At 40.6% G+C, this 21,465-nt stretch overlaps 1 protein-coding gene across 1 annotated transcript in view; it reads right to left on the bottom strand.

Annotated features, from left to right (window-relative positions):
- Nucleotides 1–20,126, bottom strand: part of necab3 (N-terminal EF-hand calcium binding protein 3) — a 76,894-nt gene extending 56,768 nt beyond the window's left edge. The window contains exons 1-2 of the mRNA XM_049588636.1: nt 19,782–20,126; nt 4,050–4,074 (exon numbers count right to left, since the gene is read on the bottom strand). Of these exons, the coding sequence (XP_049444593.1) occupies nt 4,050–4,074; nt 19,782–19,907 (151 nt within the window). The 5' untranslated portion in view covers nt 19,908–20,126. The remainder of the gene's footprint in view (nt 1–4,049; nt 4,075–19,781) is intronic.
- Nucleotides 20,127–21,465: the final 1,339 nt, after the last annotated feature.

Here is a 21,465-nt window from a genome sequence, read left to right as displayed (position 1 = left end):
GTGTTAAAATGAACCAAAAAAAGGCAGCAGCATAAGGAACTGTTTTTATTTATAAGGGGGGAAGGGGTGGTGCAAAACAGGGGCTGTATGTCAAATAATTTTTTAAGTACCGAGGAGGGGCTTATGATTTTTATTTTGGCTTAGGGGTGGGACATACAACTTTAAATGGTTGTATTTTGTATTGAATTTAAACTCTGAACCCCCAACCCACCTGTGGGTTTAAAGACATGTTTTTACACCAAAAATCGGCAAACTCTCAACATTTATCATAACCAGAAACGATTAAAGAGTGAAAATATTGCCTTGATAGGCAAATTTCCCATGGTCCTTGAACACGTCATGGGCAACAAACGCTTCTGTCAGGAAACGATACTAAATCTCAGCTTAAAATAGTCATATTTCATCAAAATCACTTTATTCTACAAGTTACACTTTAAATTTTGTACCGCTTACACCAGGCCAGCACTGACACCCTGCCTAATCCTAAACACTGACATTTCTCTCTTACTGCCGATGAAATACAACCACACAACCTCACACAAGAGAAGAACTTTTTTGAGATTTACTATGAATCCACCTGCACATGCTGCATAACCTACAGCTGAGTGGAACAAGTTCAGTCACTTTCCTGCGGCTTCTTTAAATCTGCACAGGCGAGACAGTCAGTCAAGTGAAATTAGATGAGACAGCTCGAGGAAACGTGGGTACCACAGAAAAGCAATTTAATCACAATACATCTCCCGGAATGAGTTTTACATCGCACACTAGTGATATATAGAAGCTGCCAGAGTATCCACGGGGTACTGAGATAAATCGCAACTTCAACAAACCCTCTTTGATCCCTTGCGATGCTTCTACGGTTTGATCACCGTAACTTACAAACCTAAAGCACCCACAAGGCCATAGGAGATTGCCTCATTTGGTGTTTTGATGATGGAGTGCTGTCTAATGTCGGTCCAAAATCTCCCATAGGTGTTTAATTGGATTGAGATTGGGTGAGTGCAAGGCCACAGCGTATAACTCACATTGTTTTTACACTCATCAAAACACTCAGTGACCTCTCCTGCCCTTTGGATGGGGGCATTGTCATCCTGGAGGAGATCACTCCCATTGGGATGGAACTGTATCATGATAGGATAAAGGTGATCACGCTTCCCTCTAAGGGTACAATTGGACTGAAACCATGCTAGCAAAGCTGGAGCCACTGGATCCCCTCACTGTAGGGGTCAAACATTCAGGTCTGTACCATTTCCTTGTTATACGCCACACATGCATTTCTCCATCTGTAGAGAATATGGTGAAGAATGATTCATCTGATCATATCACATTTTTCCACATCTCTGTAGCCTATGGTTTCTACACCATTGAACTCTCAAATATACATTCATCTTTGTAATGAGGGGTATATGCGCTGCAGCCCTCCTATACTCTCCTCTCTCTGTGTAAATGTCGACAGACTGTTGTCGCTGAAACAGTCTGGTCACGTCCTACACTGACATTTTCCGTCACCTGAGGAAGAGTTGCTTTTCTGCTATATATTGCACGAATGCACGTGCATCGAGGTCATCAAATGTGCACTGTCGGACACAGTATCCGTTTGTTGATGTCTTTCCCATAGATCTAAATGCAGATGTCACTTCACTATTCCTATTGAAATACTAGCCAGCTGAGCAGTCTTTGAGACTAAAGCTCCTGCCACCCGTGCCCCTACAATGAACCCTTTTTCAAAGTCACTTAGATCTTCTTCTCTCGACATCGTGTGACAAAATCAGAACTGAGGCCGGCTCAGCATTTTTATACAAGTCACAAAGCATGTTTGGATGATAATTTCTTAGTTGTGCACTTGTGTGGAAGCATTTGCATTTGTTTTGTTTTCAGTGGTGATCCTAAACTCTGGGGGGGCCACAGGGATAGAAGCCCATCAAGGCCCCGTTTCATTGCATTGATTGCTACAACTAACATTACATGAATGACAGTTACAGGTGGCTGGCTGACTGTCCTAACTAACTGTATCTGGCTGTCATACGGTAGCCAGAAGGGGTTTTTACTTGTGCGTCAGCTCCATGCAGAGCCTACGCCGTAGCCTACACACGGGAACTGCCCATTGGTTCGACATCCCATTGTTCCGACCATATTAAACTCATTGTTCCGAAGTCCGTTCTGAAATCATCATGATGCCCTGTGGTTAAGGTCTGGTTAGGTTTAGGCACAAAAACCACTTGGTTAGGGTCAGGAAAAGATCATGGTGTGGGTTAAAATGAAAAAGAAAGTGACAAACACATAAGCCGTGAGCCTGCTCCGCCTCAAGCCGGTCACGGTGCACCATACGCCCGCCGCGAGCCGTTCAGCACCGCGGACAGTCTGACTAATGGGATGTCGAACCAATGACATGGACCCCCTACACACATGGCCTACAGTATGCTGTTGTGAGCATTTATACTTGTACTGTGGTGTGTCTGTGTCACCTGGTTGGTGGTGGGATTTCTGTGAAGTGCTGTAAAGTTTAGTTGATTCAAAACACACATCAAACACACATTAAACATGGCTCAATAGAGACAGTTTCAAACACAAGTACACAAACCAGCTTCACTATAACTCGCAGCATTCACAGACAAACACTTGTCTTTGTCTGGACACATTTCCCCCACAAATACAACATGCTAATGTTTTTAGCACAAGCCTATGACATTTTACATTGTATAAATTAGCCTAGCAACTAGCGGACATTTCCTCCACTCATATGAACTCAGGGACAACAGCAACATTTAAGATTCGGCTCCATTACAACTCACAAGGTTCACCTACAAAACAACTGTCTTATACTAAACACATTTTCCAAACAAATACAACATACTAGCATTATTAGCACAAGCCTATGGCATTTTACATTGTAGAAATTAGCCTAGCTAACTAGCGGAGATCTCCTCTACTCATATGAAGCCAGGATAAATCAAACACAAGACTTAAAATGCCATTTTGTTGAGGATTTATTGTCTTCGCAGTTTATTGTTTCTCATCTGTGAAATTAGAGTAAATTAAAGCTTTGTTTCCACTGAGGGGAATGGTTTCGGCTTACAAATGAGGTCTGCGTCGCAGCAATGTGTAGTCACATTTCTGGGGAGGTGCATGTCAGGCGGTGTAGGCTCTAGGTATGGTGTCGATTTGACACAGAAGCATAAATCCCACTTTAGGGAGTTATACGTTTTATAGTTGCCATCGGAAAATGTGCCAAACGTTTGTCTCTCCTGACAGTACGCCTCTGTATGTTTTTACACTCATTTATTCAGGTTTTTCCTTTAATTTGTCAGATGTATGTATATTAAATTCACGTATATGCACCACATTGTGGCATCTACAGTGCAAGTATGTGTGGGTGTTTATAATGTTGGCACTGGCCTGTGTATTCTGTGTCATTTCATGCCGCATCCTGATTGGTTTGCAGACATGAACAACATGAAGACAGGTCTGCACACTGACGTTCCCTTATGTGCCATTTATTAGCACATCCACAAGTGATGTTCCGAGCTAATGCTCTTCTTCAGACTTAGCTGTGTGTATAAAGACGCCATCTTTAAATATCAATCAATCTGAAACACATACCTGCCAGCATGGGTGTACGTGTGTGTACAAATTTTGTGAGTATGACAAGTTACCTTGTTAGCACTCGCTAATAAAGCCATATTATGAGGGACTCACTGCTAAAAAAAAAAAAATTAACTTGGCTCAGCCCGTGTTAACATGACTCACATTCATTTGTAAACAGCACCCAGTCATCTGTGTCGACACTGACGGAGGGGTGCTTTATTTTGTGTGACACATTCTTCCAGTCGTGGCTATAATCCAGCATCTTAGCATCGTTTTTAATTGGGCGGAGAAACTTGTTGGTGCATGAGGAGGAAATGAGCCTCAGTTGAAGAGTCATTCATGCAAATCCTCTATTTCTCCGCCCCAGATTGTCTGAGGCATAATAACAAGGAGAAAAATGTGGGGAAACGACAAGCGTGCATTGTGACAAATTATTCATCACCGAACACATTGTGTTTACTCACCGTTTTTGTCTGCTCGGCGGAAAATCTGAAAAAGAAGAAGGGGGAGGAGAGAGTTATTACCTCTAGTCAGGCATCACTAAAGAGGTTCTTGCAATGAGCAACTTATTAAGAATGATGGCAACAATTACGAATGTTTTTAACCCTGTTGTATAAGGTTAATTTGTTCAGCTGCAGAGAACAAAGACACACCAACAAGGACATTCACGTATTATCCTGTGATACACACACACACACACACACACACACTTAAAATATACTGTACATATATACACACACGTGTGAGTCATGTTAAATGCCAATTGGCAGTGTACGTCAGTTAAACAATAGTCACTTCTGAAATAAATAGTTATTCACAGGAAGCGTGAGGGGTTGCAGAGAGGCTAAATTGTCATTATCTCAGTCATGACTGCACAGAGGAAACATTTTTGAAATCGTATTCTACCCACACACAAACTACATTATTGTATTGTACTAAAGTGCAGGCTTAAGACAAACACTTTGCAGAAAATAAACATTCTTTGTAGTCTGGGTGTGCAAATGAATTGAGCTGTATTGTTACTTTCTGTTTTACAGTCTATTGCTCTGTTTGTTTGAATGTTATGCTTGGTTTGATTTTGTTAGGCTGGGTTTAATGGTGATATTGTAACTGTCTCATTTAGTGTAAGTGTGTGATTTGTGGACTCCACTGTACATTTCAATATGGAGGAGGAGTCGGATTTGGATGGGGATGGAAATGAACAATTAACAGGAGAGTAATGGTCACAAGCTGAGGCTCATCAATAGTGTAGAATTAAGCAGGAACATGAGGCCGGCTGATCTCCCTGAGCACTAAAATTCACTGAAAGGAGTGGTTCTATTTAAGAGGTCGACTCCAGGCATCAATCACCGCTGCTGCTGCTGCTGCTGCTGCTGCTGCTGCTACTTTTGGCTCCTGTTGGAGCTGATTGTATTCACAGGTCAGTGACTGCAACTGCAAGTTTAGACACGACTCCAGGCCGTAGCCATACATGAATCAACACACGATTTTCACTGCATTTTGTCATACAAATCACTGTACATTTATTATGTTGATCTGTTCTGCACACACGACATCTATTGCCCGCCTTAAAGGGGAACTAATGTTTTTTTCAACCTGGGCCCTATTTTCCGATCTACTTTTGTTTTGTCGAATCATTTCCCAATGATTCAAATCACTTTTGGATGGAAACATAGCTACAGTCTGAGTGCCCTATTATTTAATATAGCACACGCTCACGGGCTGCAGGCAGGTCAGCCCTAGCTTCGTACTGGAGAAATGTCAAATATTGAACATCCTATCACTCATTTAGACAAAAGTAGATTGGAAAATAGGGCCCAGGTTGAAAAAAACATTAGTTCCCCTTTAAAGGGTTTTTTGGGGGAGTTTTTCTTTATCCGCTGTGAGAGTTCGAGGCCAGAGGGATGTCGTCTGCAGTAAAACCCTCTAAGGCAGACTATCATTTGTGATATTGGGCTTTATTAATAAAATTTAATTGAACTAAATGTCATAGAAGGAAAAGCAAGGGTGTAACGAACCTTATTAGAAAAGTCTGAATTACAGTTAGCTGCCTTGCTATCAAGCTCGCTCACCGCTTCACCACACAGCCATCATTAGAGTTATTAATTACACCTGTGCTTCTCCTGTCATGACAAGTCAAAATGTCTGCAGCAAGACACATCTACTTGAGCAACTTGAGCTGCTCTCAGCCACAGCTATTTATTTATCCACGTGCTGCTAGTTACACTTTTAATCATATCAGTGTTTTGTTTGCTCTTTTGCTGTTTAATTTGTTGTTGTATAAATATAGACATCACTGAACAGTTGTATGAGGTCTGGCTCCTTTCACTCAATCCCCACTGGGGGTTTCTGGCGCTCTATGAGATGGCTTGTGATTAGCGGGGGAGGCTGCAACACTGAAGTCAGTTGTGTTTATTATAATAGCGACTATTATGAGGATGTTTCTGAATGAATAAGGGATAAATGGACACTTAAACATATTGCTAACATCTCAAACAGTACTGCCAGACTGGGTTGTGTGGTTGCACTACCCATGAACTGGGGGCCCCCATAAAGAGAGTGGGCCCTCGAACGATGTGTTGGGAGGAGAATGGGCCCTTATGTGTGATTGCCACCTTGGATATATGCCTGTATTCAAAGAGGAACTCTCATTAAATTTAAAACAATTTTTGCTGTTGTTGTTTTTTTCTTTTTTGTAAAATAGTCATTAGCATCTATAACAGAATTGAATGTTTATTCCAAATAAACTATAATAAACTATTAAAATTGTTAAATTAATAATGTCTTGGGGTGCCTGGTGGCTCAGTGCATAGAGCAGGTGTCTCAGTGTCCTTGCTGCAGCGGCCATGGGCTCAATTCCAGCCTAATAATAGCAAAAAGCCACAATATTTTTGTGATATACAGATATGCAATATCATATGACAAAATGATATGTGTACACTATAATAGCGCACACTGGGGCTCATCTTAACGACCTTACACCACTGGTTTTAATCATTAAAAACTGTGTTGTCACAATACTGGAATTTCTAACTTTAATGCAGTACCTTGAAAAATATCAATATTTTTGGCACCATTTTCAATACTACAGGGGAAAGTAACATTGAGGGGATAAGAATGTTTTTTTTTTTTTACTAAAATCCAATTATAACTAAAATATGACTAGAACATGACAATAATTTTTCTTGGTTTATAGTAGAGAACAACAGAATAACTGAAGTTAGCATGAACAATAATGAAAACTTTTATACATGAATAAAAACACAGACACAAAACCCCTGTGTCATTTTAGATTCTTTACATATTTACATAATGTAGCTAAGGTACGACCTCTACTGAGCCAGCAAGATGCTGAGAAGCTTTTGTTTCCAATCGTTTTGATTACTGTAACGCCCTGTACACTGGCCTACCTAAAAGTGCCATTGCAAAATTACAGACCATTCAGAATGCTGCTGCCAGGGTTTTAACTAAAACTAAAAAGAGACATCATATAACTCCCGTTATATGTATCCTACACTGGCTCCCAGTGTCTTTTAGAATTGATTTTAAAATCTTTCTCTTAATGGCATCGCCCCCTCGAACCCTGAGATCCTCCGCAGCTGCTCTTTTAACAGTTTGTCACTACAAAAACTTTTGGGGATGCTTCTTTTAGCAACTACTCCCCAAAAAATATGTAACACCCTACCTTTAAATATTAGACTTGCTGGATTAGTGGACAATTTTAAATGACGATTTAAAGCATATCTTTTTAATATAGCCTATAACCAGCAGCTATCTGTTTTAATATTCTTAATATGTATTTTTTTATGACTATTTGCTTAATTAATTCATCTTTTTTTATATATAGATTTTCTATTTATTTATCTTTTCTATTTATTTTTATTCTTCTTCTTTCTCCTTAAATAAGTGTCTGTAATTGTATGGCTTTATTTCTTTGCCGTTTGTCTCTACCGCTGAATTGTAAACCACTGTGTGCTGCATTCTGTGCATGAAAGGTGCTGTATAAATAAAGACGAATGAGACAAGTGACGAGAAGACAGCACAGTGACTGTGCAAGAGGAGGCAGGGCTATGGGGGCACTGTAGCGGTGTGTGTTTCAACTCGCTGCCAGGGAAAAGAGAAGGCAAGAAAGTAGTATCGACACTGTGGAAAATGAGTATTGAAACCATTTCAAATACTCAGAATCAATATTGATAAATCAGTATTGCATATTGTAGAAAGTGTAAAACCTGTACCCCTAAAGAATAAGGAATATTACTAAAATGAATGTAGGTCTGGTTGACTTTTGTGCTTTCAAGGATCTGCTCTTTCTTGCTTGTGATAAACTGACAGTGTGATCATTATTCCTCTGATTGTAAGACTGGTCCGGAGCTGGCAGGGATTGTTGTAATAATTGTCATGGAGACTTATGTCGGATGATAAAAAATCTATTTTTATCAGAGCTTTAAAAATTCACAACCACCACTGACAGCAGCTCTACAACACAGCCTTGCTCCAAGGCAGAGGATAATAAACTTGACACAGATCGGCTGAAAACAACAACAGAATGACTTCAGTGCAGATGAGTGAGTAGCGCGGGGGAAAGCAATTTGTTGGCCGACACGAGCAAGACACAAGGCCATACAATATGGCTTATAGCTGACCATATGAGGGGTATGAGTCAGCTACGGGCAGTCTTGAAAACAGGGGACTGCCTCCTGATCAACAAAGGAAAAATCCAAATCCAGCTGGAACATCAACACACAATGTGACTTTAAAAGACACGGAGATATTAAAGAAAGAAAAAGAAGGTGTTTTGTTCGTCACTCCAATATGTTATTTTCACTCACAGCGGGATTGAAGCAGGATCTGAGAACCACAGACTGCACTGGGCAACCGCACAAATGATGAGGCAGGTTTTAAATAAGTCCCCAGAGTCACCATAATCACTAAACCACTTATCTAGACTGAAAATGAAGGTTAGTGCCCCCAAAATGCCTGTTATAATCATCCATTCAATTAAGTTGCATGCACACACAACTAAACTATGCTGGATCGAGCTGAAGTAGTTTTAAGTAGCTCTTGAAAATCAAATAGATGTTTACAATTGGCAGTTTGGGTGACAGTTTTAATGAGCACCTTTGTTTTCATGTCCAACATGTGGTTTAGATAATTGGACCCGACTAGGGAAAACCTGCTCCATTATAAATCACTGTCAACTACAGTCTCTGTGACCCCATGGCAACAATAAATGTGGCAAAGCTATGAAAACAAAAGGCAGAAAAACAACGTGAACAGAGATGTGTTCAAGAGATTGACATTTGAATTACAAAAAGCTAATGCCATCCATGTTGTAAAATGTGTGTAGGTTGCTAATTTGTCCTGTCGGGGTCACTGTATTGTCCTGGGTGTCTGTAAGTATAGGTAGGAACCATTCGTGGGGGGGACAGGTGTTGCTAGACAGGGGAGCACACATAGTTTTTTGAACACAACACCAAGCCAAGTTAAGCCAGGTGTACGTTGCTCAGTGTAATGGTAAAAAATTTGTACCTTTGAATGGTTTATTGACACAGATTCACTAATGTTTGCAAGTTTTTCATGGAAGACTACAGCTGTGATAAATAAATGATGCACCAAAAAAGAAGAAGAAGTGGACTCTGTTTTCAGCCGATGAGCAGTGGTCAGTTTGGTTAGGAAAGCACATCAATTAATAAGTAGCGTGCCTGTCTATGCAGCCCCTTAGTGGCTCTAAGTTTAGGCTTAGCCGCTATATTAAAAGTTTAAAAACTATGTGTGCTCCCCCATCTACTAACACCTGTCCCTATATGAAAGGTTCCTTCCTATATTGACAGACAGCCCACGACAATACAGTGGCCCCTACAGGACAGATGAACAACCTACATACATTTTACACCATGGATGGCTCCTACCCTGCGCTTGCAATCATTTCCTTAATGCCATTATCTTGAGATAAAGCTTCTTGTCTCGTCATAACTGGAAAATATATGTCAGTTCCCAATAAAGAAAGACCAATTTCTTAAGATAACAAGATCATATATCACAAGAAAATGGCTTTTGTCACTGGATAGTTATGGATAAGTCGAAAATGAGTTTAATCACACACCTGATTTTAGCCTTCAAGATCACTGTCATGACGGTCAGAGAGGATTCATAACTGAACCTTGATTGAAGTACAGTCTGATGTAGGGATGTCTACAGGTATCTGTTAATCGGTTAACTAAGTAACTAACCAGCTGTCTTTCAGCATAGCCAACCGCGGTTAACCACCAAGAAAATTTTTGACTGGTTACAAATGCTGTTCTAGGTTGGTACTCTTCATGTTACCTACTGGTGGGATCTAGTTTTATATGGAGCTACATTAGGGTCAAATGTTTTGTACCTGAAAAAATAAAATTTGAAACTGAAAATTCATGTGTTGATCTTGAATTTTGAAAAATACAACAATGTATTCAAAATAAAAATAAGTGTATGAAACGTTTTTTCAGGTTAAATATAATTTTGATTCACTTTGGTAATTCTTTTGAATGAATAATTTATTTTTACTTTTCACTTCCATATATATTTTAACATTTGAGGTCTTATTTTTTTCGGTTGCATGTTTTATATTTTCAGATTCAGATCTTATTTTTACAGTTTCAAATCTTATTTTTTCACTTTCAAATCTTTTTTTCACTTCTAGATTTTTTTTTTTTTCAGTTTCAAATCTGTTTTTTGAGTTTCAGACTTTTGACCCTGATGTGGCGTGGGGGGCATGGCATCAACTGAGAGGGGTGTAGAATCATGAGTGACAGTGCCTTCAGGGAACGTAGGAACTAAAAAAATTCTGACTCAACACTTACATACACCATATTCATGTGGCTGGCAGTGTAAAAATTGATGCCAGTGACAAACTTCCATTTAGAAATCTGTTTTAGACAGTACTGAGCACCAATTGCGATTTTGCAGTTCAACAGCCACATTTTAAGTGCTGATATGTCTGATTTCCACATGGCACTGTGAACACAGCATAGTGTCCATTTTGCTTGCATGATGGCGTCCGGTCGGTCGGGTCAATCTGCTGGAGCCCATACATCCAGCACACAGGTGAGACACAGCTAAGTTTTGGGAAATCATAACAAGTATTAAAGGGTCGTTTTTGTGACAACATACATTTTCACAGCTCCATCATCACGGCAGTGTTGATGCTTCCACATCCAGACGTGTCCCCTGGATGAAACCTTTGAGCTTGGGGAAAAGGAAACAATCCTAAAACACCTCCCTATTCACCTGGTGCCACAAAAATCACCTGGAGCCAGGTCAGGTGAGTAGGGAGGTGTTTGAGCTTGGGGAAAAGGAAACAATCTTAAAAGGTTTCATCCAGGGGACACGTTTAGGCTACTGGATGAGGAAGCATCAACAGGGCCGTGATGATGGAGCTGTGGACAATCACACTTTCCAGCTCTGACAAATACGCCACTTAAAAGACGTCACAAAAAAAACAGATTTGAAACTGGAAAAAAAAGATCTAGAAGTGAAAAAAAGATTTGAAAGCGAAAAAATAAGATTTGAAACTGGAAAAAATAAGATCTGAATCTGAAAACATTTGGTCTGATAACATTTGGCAAGTCTACAAGAGAGATCTTCTTATCCCCATTTAAGTTAGCGGAGCGCTAAACCGGAAGTTAGCCGTTCGGCCGGCGGAAGTTTACCGCTCGGTCGCGCTCGGCAGAGCTCAGCCGCTGTAAGTCTGTAATGCGCATGCTCTATACACCGCACAGTGCGGAAGTAGTGCCGCTAGTAATTGCTCATTTAGCAATGGTGGTGCGTGGTGCAGAGCAGCTTGGGCTAATGTTAGCTAACCTGTTGAAGTTGGAGGGTGGGCAGTGAGCACTATGTTTCCATAAAACATAGATAATAAAACATATGGAAAGACATTTACATAAAGCATTAGAGTTTCACTCTCTCAAAATGGATAGTTCTGTGACATGAGATGCTAAAACTAACACTGAGTCAATGGAGCACCAGACTTAAAGGAAAGGCCGCTTGTCTTTTTACATAATTTTGCCCTTTTTTTCATTTAAAAATTAAATGGTTAGTTACCAGCTATTGGGTGGCTATGGAAAATAAAATTAACTGAAAACTGACATCTCTACTTTGATGCACTGATCAACAATGGCTAGCTACTTCTTGATCTGACATTTTCAGCTTCAATCACTTTCTTCACTTGTAAAGACACCATCTATACATGCTAGCATGGCACTGCTGATCTCTGATGAACATTACCCAGCCAACATTTGTATGTGGGGCCAATGGGCTAAAAAATGGGTGCCATATGGGATTGTCCATGGGTTCCATAATGGCCCCATGCCAGTCGCCCTCATGGTTGGGTTTAATCAAGAAGGCCCCACGTAGGTTATGCTAAGGCTACTTGGGTATGGAGTGGGTATGGGCCCAAAATGGGCATCTTATCTGGGGTCCACTTGGGTAAATCCACCCATGTGGGCATTTGGAATAGGGCTGATGTGGAACCTGTGGAACCACATACACATGTTGGCTGGGTATAAGAAAGAAGAGGAAACAGCCTTTTGTTTGTTTGTGCTAACAGATTTATTATCTTTGTATCTCGAGATCACAAAATAATTAATTTGTTATCTCGACATGATGGCATTAATGAAAGTGATTGCAAGCCCAGCTGTTCTTGGCCTCTGTGCAGTTTTAACTTCATAATGTTTAATCATACAGCAAACAATAATTTCTTTAAGCCAGCAGTTCAATAAGACTATGATGAAGCAGATTACTGCAATACAAATGAAAGTTATTCGTTCAAGCTATTCCCATAAGCAACAGTTATCAGCCTGAGGCCCAAAATACAACTCAATCATAGCAAAGCAGCACTTAAAATGAAAGCATACAATCTGTTCAATCGATTCACCTCCACTCCCCCAGTCTGTTGTTTCTATTGTTAGGCAGCGGTCAGGACTGACATGCTCGTCAGCCTCAACCTATAGGTTATTAATAACAGCACAGCCTGCCCTTCACGTCCATTCTCCATAGGTCAACAAGCTCAGGGTCTGCACCTCTGCCCTCTGTCTGTCACTGTCTGTCTCTCCACTTCAGTCCTGACTAATAACAAGAGCCTGCCCGGCCATTTTAAACCACTCCACAGCACACTTTGTTTTTGATTCGTCTGTCTAGACTCGAAGGTGGCTGCAAAGCTGCAAATTACCGTCTGTGTTATTTGATAAAGTGAATAGCTGCTTTAAATAGGATGGTGGTAGGACACTTTGACCCACCAACCCTCCTTATTCATTACATGGATCTGAAACTCATAGTCTACCTGCAGGTTTAAGACATATTTGCTTTAGGCTTCTGTACAGTACAGTAAATCTCATTTTCCCATCTCAGACAGTCTATTTTTTCCCCTAAGCTGCATTTTTCTCCCTTCTGCTCAATTCAATTGAGAACGGTTACAGTAGAGTGAAACTTGTTTGTTGTTTGGCTGTGTCTTTGGGCTCTCCGGTGTCAGGAGACGATAATGCATCATTTACAGCAAGCCCAGAAAAGGTCAGACCTGCTTCCCAGAGCGCTGCTGTTCTGATGTCACGGTGGCAGGTGTTAAGACAGTGGGTTCTCTCAGGCTCTGCTGACACACTGTTTCGTGCAGGGCTTTAGATGTGTTTGAGGAAGAGGAAACTGGAGCTCATGATAATATTTTATTGAGTATGTTCTGCATGCCATATATTCCTCTTGGCATTTTTTCCTCTCGGTGATTCACTGAGATGTACAGTATATTTCTTTCTGTTTCTTTGCATGCCATGTTGTTTTTTTTGTTGTTGTTGTTTTTGTTTCTCCCCCTCAAAAGCAGCAAAGCGAGAGCAGAAGGAGAAAAGATGAACATGAGGAGAGGGAGGACAGCGATGCGAGGGAGAGAAAATCAGAGAGAGTGCTGGTGATGGAGGAAGCCTCAGAAATGCAGAACCACGGAGACACAAAGCAAATACAGTAGAAAAGCAGCAACAATGTGGATTATAAAACCAACTCCAACTGGGGCTGGGTCAACGTATTCTTATCCCAGGTCGTCAAATACCGACCTGTGGTACCAACGCAGGCATCCTTTGGTGTCTATATGAGACAACCCCTTAATGTCTGTATGAGATGCAGGGCTGTCTCCTGGGTGAATCTCACTGTAACACATGGTCACAGTTTTCAGACGATTGCAGTGTAACGCAAAACGCAAAACAATGTAAAAAACATTGTTTTGCGTTAAAATAAGTATGTAGTCATCCCTGCTTTATCCTTATTGGAGAAAGTTTGAATTAAGAATCCTTTTAGTTTAAAGCTTAAAGCATGGAAGAACGATTTCCAGCAGGATTTGTCAATTGAAGAATGGAATAAGGCATGTAGTGAAGCTCAAACTCAAACTGCTAACACACCATTGAAACTCCTGCAATAGAACTGGTTAATGAAAGTGTACATTTAACCCCCAAATCCCAGACATGTGTAACAGACGTGGTAAGGGAGATTTTTCCATTGTAAATGGAGCTGCCCATAGATGATGGAATTTTGGATAGATGTTTGACAGTTAGTGCAGGAGATATTATCAATTCAATCAACCAAAGATCCTAAATGTTTTGTTTTCATTTATCCAAAAGGGACACAAAATAAAACACAGTGAATTTTTTTTATAGATTAGTGCTTTCTACAAGCCAAAAAGATATATAGCATTAATATGGAAAAGCACCCAGAGTATTGGGCACTGGCCTTAAGGAAAGATAAGATAAATAAAAATTGTTTTACAATTACATGCAGCATTGCATTTTGCTCCTGTGGAAATCTTCTAAACGCCCATCTATTTCACTGTGGCTTATGGGTGTTTGGATGTTATGTCCTATCTTAAATCTTATTTTGTTTTATTTTATATATATTTATTTTTCATCATACATATGCGTATGTATGAATGTAAATGTATGTGTATGAGTCGAATTTCCCTTCGGAGATGAATAAAGTTCTTCCGATTCTATTCTATTTTTTGTGTGTGTATGTGCATGTATATGTATATTTAGTGGTTAATATGTACATATTTCTTGACTTGACTTTTATCTACTTTTTTTTTTTTTAAAAAAAACTTTACTTACTTTGATCATTTATTTACAACCAAACTTTGTACTCATTCCATTCTGTTTGTCTTGTTAAGAAAAATAATTTACGACTAAACTATTATTTTCAAATGCAGAGACATTGTTCATTGTTTCTGTTCTGTTGGTTGCCATATCCTTAATAAAAATATGTTTTTCTAAACAAAACAGCACTGACTTCCAACATCCACCACCCTGTCCTCCCACCCTATGCAGACTTTTTCATCCTCTATACTTCGTCATTTGCTCTGAGCGTCAGGTATTATACACTGGAGTTAGCTAACAGCCCGCTGTGTCTCATAGAGACACCAAGGGGTGCTTTCAGTGTCAGTATCACAATGCCTTTATTTGATGACCTGGGAATGAGATCGGAGATATGAAACAAAACACTGGATCGGACTGCTATAACAAACTTTACCACTAGGTGTTGCCCTTGAGTCAGCAGCCACTCCCAGGTGCTGGCATTATGTTTTTCACTGCAGTGATTACACGTTGCCTCATCTCTGGTTTTTGGCCTAACTCTTTAATCAGCTTCATTTTTGATGTGTAGCCATACTGGCAAGGATTTAGTTTTCTTTGAGACTACGCTGCCATCTCTTGTCTCGAACGTGTCAAAATGACGAAGCCAGTTCAGCTAGTTTGCATAAATCATACTAGTATAAACCCGTACACCCAACCAGATCAGCTGACCCAACTCTGCCTCCAACAACCATTGGGTCCATGTCATTGGTTCGACAGCCCATTGGTTCGACATCCCATTAGTCCGACTGTCCGCGGTGCTGAACGGCTCGTGGCGGGCGTATGGTGCACCGCGACCGGTGGCGGAGCAGGCTCACGGCTTATGTGTTTGTCACGTTCTTTTTCATTTTAACCCACACCATGATCTTTTCCTGACCCTAACCAAGTGGTTTTTGTGCCTAAACCTAACCAGACCTTAACCACAGGGCATCATGATGATTTCGGAACGGACTTCGGAACAATGAGTTTAATATGGTCGGAACAATGGGATGTCGAACCAATGGGCTGTCGAACTAATGGGCAGTTCCCCAACCATCACCAGCATCATTATAGACTTGTGGAATGGGCTGCATGATGAGTTGAAACAAAGCATAAATATAAATCAATTTTTTATTAAAAAAAAAAAAAAACACAAAAAAGAAGATATTTTTGGCAAATATATAGACGAGGAAAGGTTGTCTTAGGGAAGTGCATATTTATTTTGTAACACTGGGTGGTACTTGGACTGTAAACACTACACTGGGTTTATTACTTATTTATTTAATTGGGTGGTAAATAGACTGGGGGACAGTTTTATATTAGCTGTAATTAAATGTGGGAATTTGTTGAAATAATATATGATTTAAAAGAAGAAATGTAAGACAGGAGTAGGAACATGTAAGTTTTACTTCTACCTACTCTTTTTAGGACGCTGCTATCTTTGTCGTGTTTGTTTTTTATTATGTTTATTTGCCCCTGACCTTTTTTTCTTTTGAGGCATTGCTTTGTCACCCTGGAAATGTGAGTCAAATATTGTGACTCTCTGCATCTCCAACATCACCGACTGACTCATTATCATGTGAAAGGACTCAACATCGACCCACTATTGACATGCTGATCTCCATCTGTCGCATGTCCCCAATCTACTTATTAATTGTGTGGATTTTTTTTTTTTTTTTTTAAATATCCCTCAAGTCAATGTGCACCACTTCAATAATAAATAATAATCCACTGACATTATCTCTGAAGATCAATCGCTATTGATCAGTGCTACAACTTTAAATCGAGGCACACACAGTATTTGTGCTTGTTTTGTGGTTAATAATCTGACCAGCTGGCTTGAGAATACATCCTACTGTGGGGACCAGTGGAAATATGATAGCATGATGAGGACAGCTCTTCCTGCCTGAAATACAAAATTACATATGTGCTGGAATAATTGGGAAGCCACAGGCAGGAATATGATTTCCAGTGTCAGCACATTGTGTCTTCTCCACCAAATAAGAGTGGAAACACAAAAAATAATGAGGTGAGCAGAGAGGAAAAACAAACAAGCATGGCGATATAAACCAAGACAGCATGTCCTTGTCTTGCTTTAGAGTATTTAGTATTTCCAGACACCATTATCTCTGACACAGGCAGTTTTAGGCAGCTCAAACACAATTATGTTTTTTGAGCCCGGAGCCATCAGAGTGTGTCTGTCAGTGTGTTTGTGCTCCATCAACAAAAAAAATCTCAAGGTTGAAGCCTGAATGTGGAGGCACTTCTGTGTTGCACCCTGTTCAGGGACAGTTTGCACGGACACAGTGACAGTTCTGCCAAATGTGAGTAATGTGTCCTTATTTAGACAAAGCTGCCTGTGTACAGCATGAGTGACAGATTAGACAGAAGGATGTCAGTTAGTGAGAGCTCAGATTTGGACACATCGTTGGCCTGCTAACCCCGAACATGACAGTATGTGATGGATGGATGGATAATTACTGTGTTGATGGACAGTTTCTACTGCAGGCACTGGGTGTTATGGTTTAAAGGGACAGTTCATCCCCAAAACAAAAATACATATTTTTGCTCTTACCTGTAGTCCTGCTTGTCAGTCTAGACTGTTTTGGGGTGAGCTGCTGAGTGTTGGAGATATCAGCTGTAGACATGTCTGCCTTCTCTTCAATATAATGACACTAACTGGCACTTGGCTTGTGGTGCTAAAAAATACACTTGCAAAACTCAACAGCAATGTCTCTTTCTAGAAATCATGACCCAGTTACTCAGGAAAATCCACAGACCTTGTTGTGAGCAGTTTCATGTAGGAACTACACCTGCAAACTACTAGTCATGAACGAGAGGCTCATGTCAGTGGAGGCCCTGGGCACAGGCAGTACAGGCCAATGCTAAGGGTGCCATCATCCATAGGGGGCGCCATAAATGGGGGAAAGGAAAAAAAATCAAGATGTTTATCCTTTACTTTTTTTCACTAATACTATTACTACTGATTTTTTGAAACAACAACATAACTACAAAGCAAAGCCTACTAAATAATAATAAATTCCTGCCACCCCGATGCCCCCTCCTCAGCTGGTGGAGATTGGCGAGTTATCCAATGTCACGTGAACCTTGAAACATGCTGTATCGTTAGCATGTCAAGACGACAAAAGCTCTCTGGTGCCCACTGAACTACCACTACACTACTGGGAAGAGTAGATGTGGAGAGGAAGAACACGAAACAAACTTGTGTTGAAATGAGCAGAAGGAGAGCTCATTAAGTTAGCTGTTAGTTGTTAGCTGTTAGCAGCTAGTTATCGTTACCTCTAAGCAGCTGATGGCCACAACTAACAGCTCATGGAGGTTGCATTGATTTACACTGTGAAGCCTTCAAGCTCTATTCAGTAAAAATGACTATTGGACAAAGGTAAATGCTCTCATGATGTGTTCAATGTAATCTTGTAAAGTGTAGCTTCTAGCAAGAAACTTGAATAAATACAGCCGTTTGAAAGAGAAATTTGTTGATGTTGTCACAGTAGAGTGTGAATACTGGCCGAATCAGGCCGGGTTCGGATAACAAATCACAAATTTTGCTCTGGTTCGGCCCACTTGACATGCTGCTGTGTTGTGCTATGGCTAGTCTCGCTCACCAGACCTTTCTCAAGAAAAGAAAGGTCGGACTGGTCCGACTCTCACTTTAAGATTGGAGAAAAAAAACGCCCCGGCTGCTTGTATTTCTTTCAACCAATCACAATCGTTCTGGGCGGTGCCACAGCAACGGTGTGCTTGCAAAAATATTGCTGGGGGAAACAGGTTTTGGTGTAACACGCCCACAAAAATATCGAACTTCCGCCCACTCAGACAATACGCGTTCTATTTCACAGCACCATACGTTAGATATTAGAGAGGAAATTAATGATGTAGCATGTATGGTAAAAAGATATTTTATATGTGAATTATTGAATTTGTGCCTGAAATGTGACTGCATGACTTTAAAACTGTTCATTTATTTTTATAGTGTAGGTTTCTGCATTTCCCTGACAGAAAAGAAGAATAAACAACAACAAAGAACAAAAACACAGATATAAAAACATCTGTATCAGCTATTGGTGGAATTGTGGGGGCTGGGGAGACTCGCCTAGGGCACTAAATGTGCAGGGGCCACCACTGGCTCGTGCTCATAACAGCGCAAGATGTAAACATTTATGGCAATTTCCTTAGCTAAGCTAGCTTAGTGGTGCTAAGCGAGCTAGCAGTGGATGCACACTCCTGCATGGTGATATGGTTGGTGGGTGTAGCTCAGACAAAGAAAATAGTTCCTACATGAAACTGCTCACAACAAGGTCCGTGGATTATCTTGAGTAACCAGGTCGTGATTTCTCAAAAGAGACATTACTGTTGAGTTTTTCCAAATGTAGTTTTTGGCGCTTTGAGCACAACAAGCTGAGTGACATCTATTTCCATTATATTAAAGAGAAGGCAGACATCTCTACAGCTGATATCTCCAACACTCAGCAACTCACACCAAAACAACCTAAACTGATAAACAGCACTACAGGTAAGAAGACAAATATGTCAAAACTGTCCCTTTAAATACCAACGGGGGTAGTTGTGTGTGTGTGTGTGTGTGTGTGTGTGTGTGTGTGTGTGTGTGTGAGGTACTTGTTGTTACATAAAGCTTTTGAAAGACCAGAGGTGTTTGTACAGTATGTGTGTGTGCAACAAAAAGAGGAGAACCCCCAGCAGTCCCTAAACCTGTCCGACTGTGAGAGCTTAATTTATTATGCAGAGGCAGCAGCTGCAGCTCTTCCTACTTTCCTCTGGCGCGCGCACACGCACGCACTCCCCACACAAACACACACACACACACACACACACACACACAAATACTGTATTATCTATGGGTGTGTGGATATACAAGAGAAAACCACTTGATAAAACATTTCTGTCACTTTTCTAGAGAGAGAAAAATACAACTCCTACAACAGACATATAGTTTCACACCCTATATGATTTTTATATGACTTTTACAGTTAATAATTTTATGGCCAAACACTACTTTTCTTTTCACAGCGATGCACAGAGTAAGAAGAGAGTCGATGCACTCACATCATGAAAGATGGTCAGCCCCTGTCCGGCGCTGTGCAGCGGCTGCTGTTGCTGCTGCTGAGCCCGGAGATGCTTCTGTTTGGCCGACTGCAGGCACATAGTGATCATCTCCGTACAAGCCAGCATCTTTGAAACGCGTCGAGACACACCTTGATCGGGGCTGGATCGCTCTGACGGTAGGAAAAGGCTGAAGTAAAGTAACGGTAGTGGAGGAAAAGGCAGGCTGCAGGTGCGACAGATAAGCAAGTGACGGCGCAAAGCAGGCGGGGACTCTGAGATGCTCTGCAACTTTGTGATGGTGCGCTGCTGAGCAGAGCTGCCAGCCCCTCCTGCTGGAGCCGCTGTGATTGGCTCGTTGATCTGCGGCCGTGTATCTGGATCAGAAGTGTTAACTTCATCAGAAATGCCCCCTCACCTCTGGTAAGGTTTGGCGAAGGTTTTTTGTTTGTTTGTATGACTAATGTGCAAGTCTAGGCAGCTTTGTCTGTATAGCACAATCATACACAAGGGCAGCTCAAAGGACTTTACAGAGCAGCAAAATATAAAACATAATAAAGGATACAGAAAAGAGTAAAGAAAAAGAAAGGTAGGCTGTAAAAGGTAAAAGTAATTACAATTTAAAAAAAAAAATCCCCATTAAAAATAGCAAACCTGACAAGAAGTGCAAAGATAAAATAAAATATTTAAATGATTTAAAATTTAGTTTAAAAATAACATTATCACAGTTATTCAGTCAAATCTGACCAAACCGACAGTACTGTTACTGTAACTGAGCATATCCACAGGAATGAGTAGAGTCTATAAAAAGGGTGCGCGAGTGAGCACACAAGCCAGATACCTTGCAAACATGTGGACCTTAATAATAAAGCAGCTGGATTACACCAGCAAACATTGTAGGATAATTAAAACATAGTGAAACCACATTCTTATACCCATCATAGTAATTTAGCAACCACAGTGGTACAACTAAACACCACATCCTCACAGTTCAACAGACATATTAAAAACAAAAAAGCCCATGACCTCTTAAAGCTTTCAACTTTATTGCTGACCCTTGCTAACATGTGTTCATATCACCCAATTGCTAACACAGATTTCTTCCATTTTGCAAAACCTGAAGGTGATGTACTCCTCCAGAATTTGAGGATCACTCGAGCAGCTGTGACAACCCCTACGTTTATCACCACAAGGTCATACTTTTGGTAATTCTGTTTGGTCCCCCATAAGGAATAGTCTTGGTGATCTAGATACTGTTGTACCCAACCACTTCCCTGTGTGATCCATGACTTTTTCCCAAAATGGGTTAACCAGTTTACATTCCCAGATTGCATGTAGAAATGCTTCTGTTTCTGTCTGACATTTCCAACATACATTTTTAGCCAGTATACCCATCCTGTGGAGCTTACAAGGAGTAAAGTAAAGCCAATGAATTAATTTATACTGAGTAAATTTCCCCCTTGCCTCCTTTATACACCGATCAACCAAAACATGAAAACCAGGGCTATTTGGCCTACAGCGGTGTCTGGGTGGGTGGAGGGCGTCAAGTGGCATCCACATGAATGCCATGACAAAAAGTACTCCAAAAAAAGTAATACTAGTTTCTTATCTTGAATGAATTGGCCTTCAGTGATACAGCTTCTGATTTGTATTTACTTCCAAAAGTTACCCTTATAGTCCAGATCGT

Source organism: Epinephelus fuscoguttatus, linkage group LG1 (assembly GCF_011397635.1).
Source record: "Epinephelus fuscoguttatus linkage group LG1, E.fuscoguttatus.final_Chr_v1".
In the NCBI taxonomy this organism is placed as follows: Eukaryota; Metazoa; Chordata; class Actinopteri; order Perciformes; family Serranidae; genus Epinephelus; species Epinephelus fuscoguttatus.
This window is presented reverse-complemented; position numbering and strand designations above follow the sequence as displayed.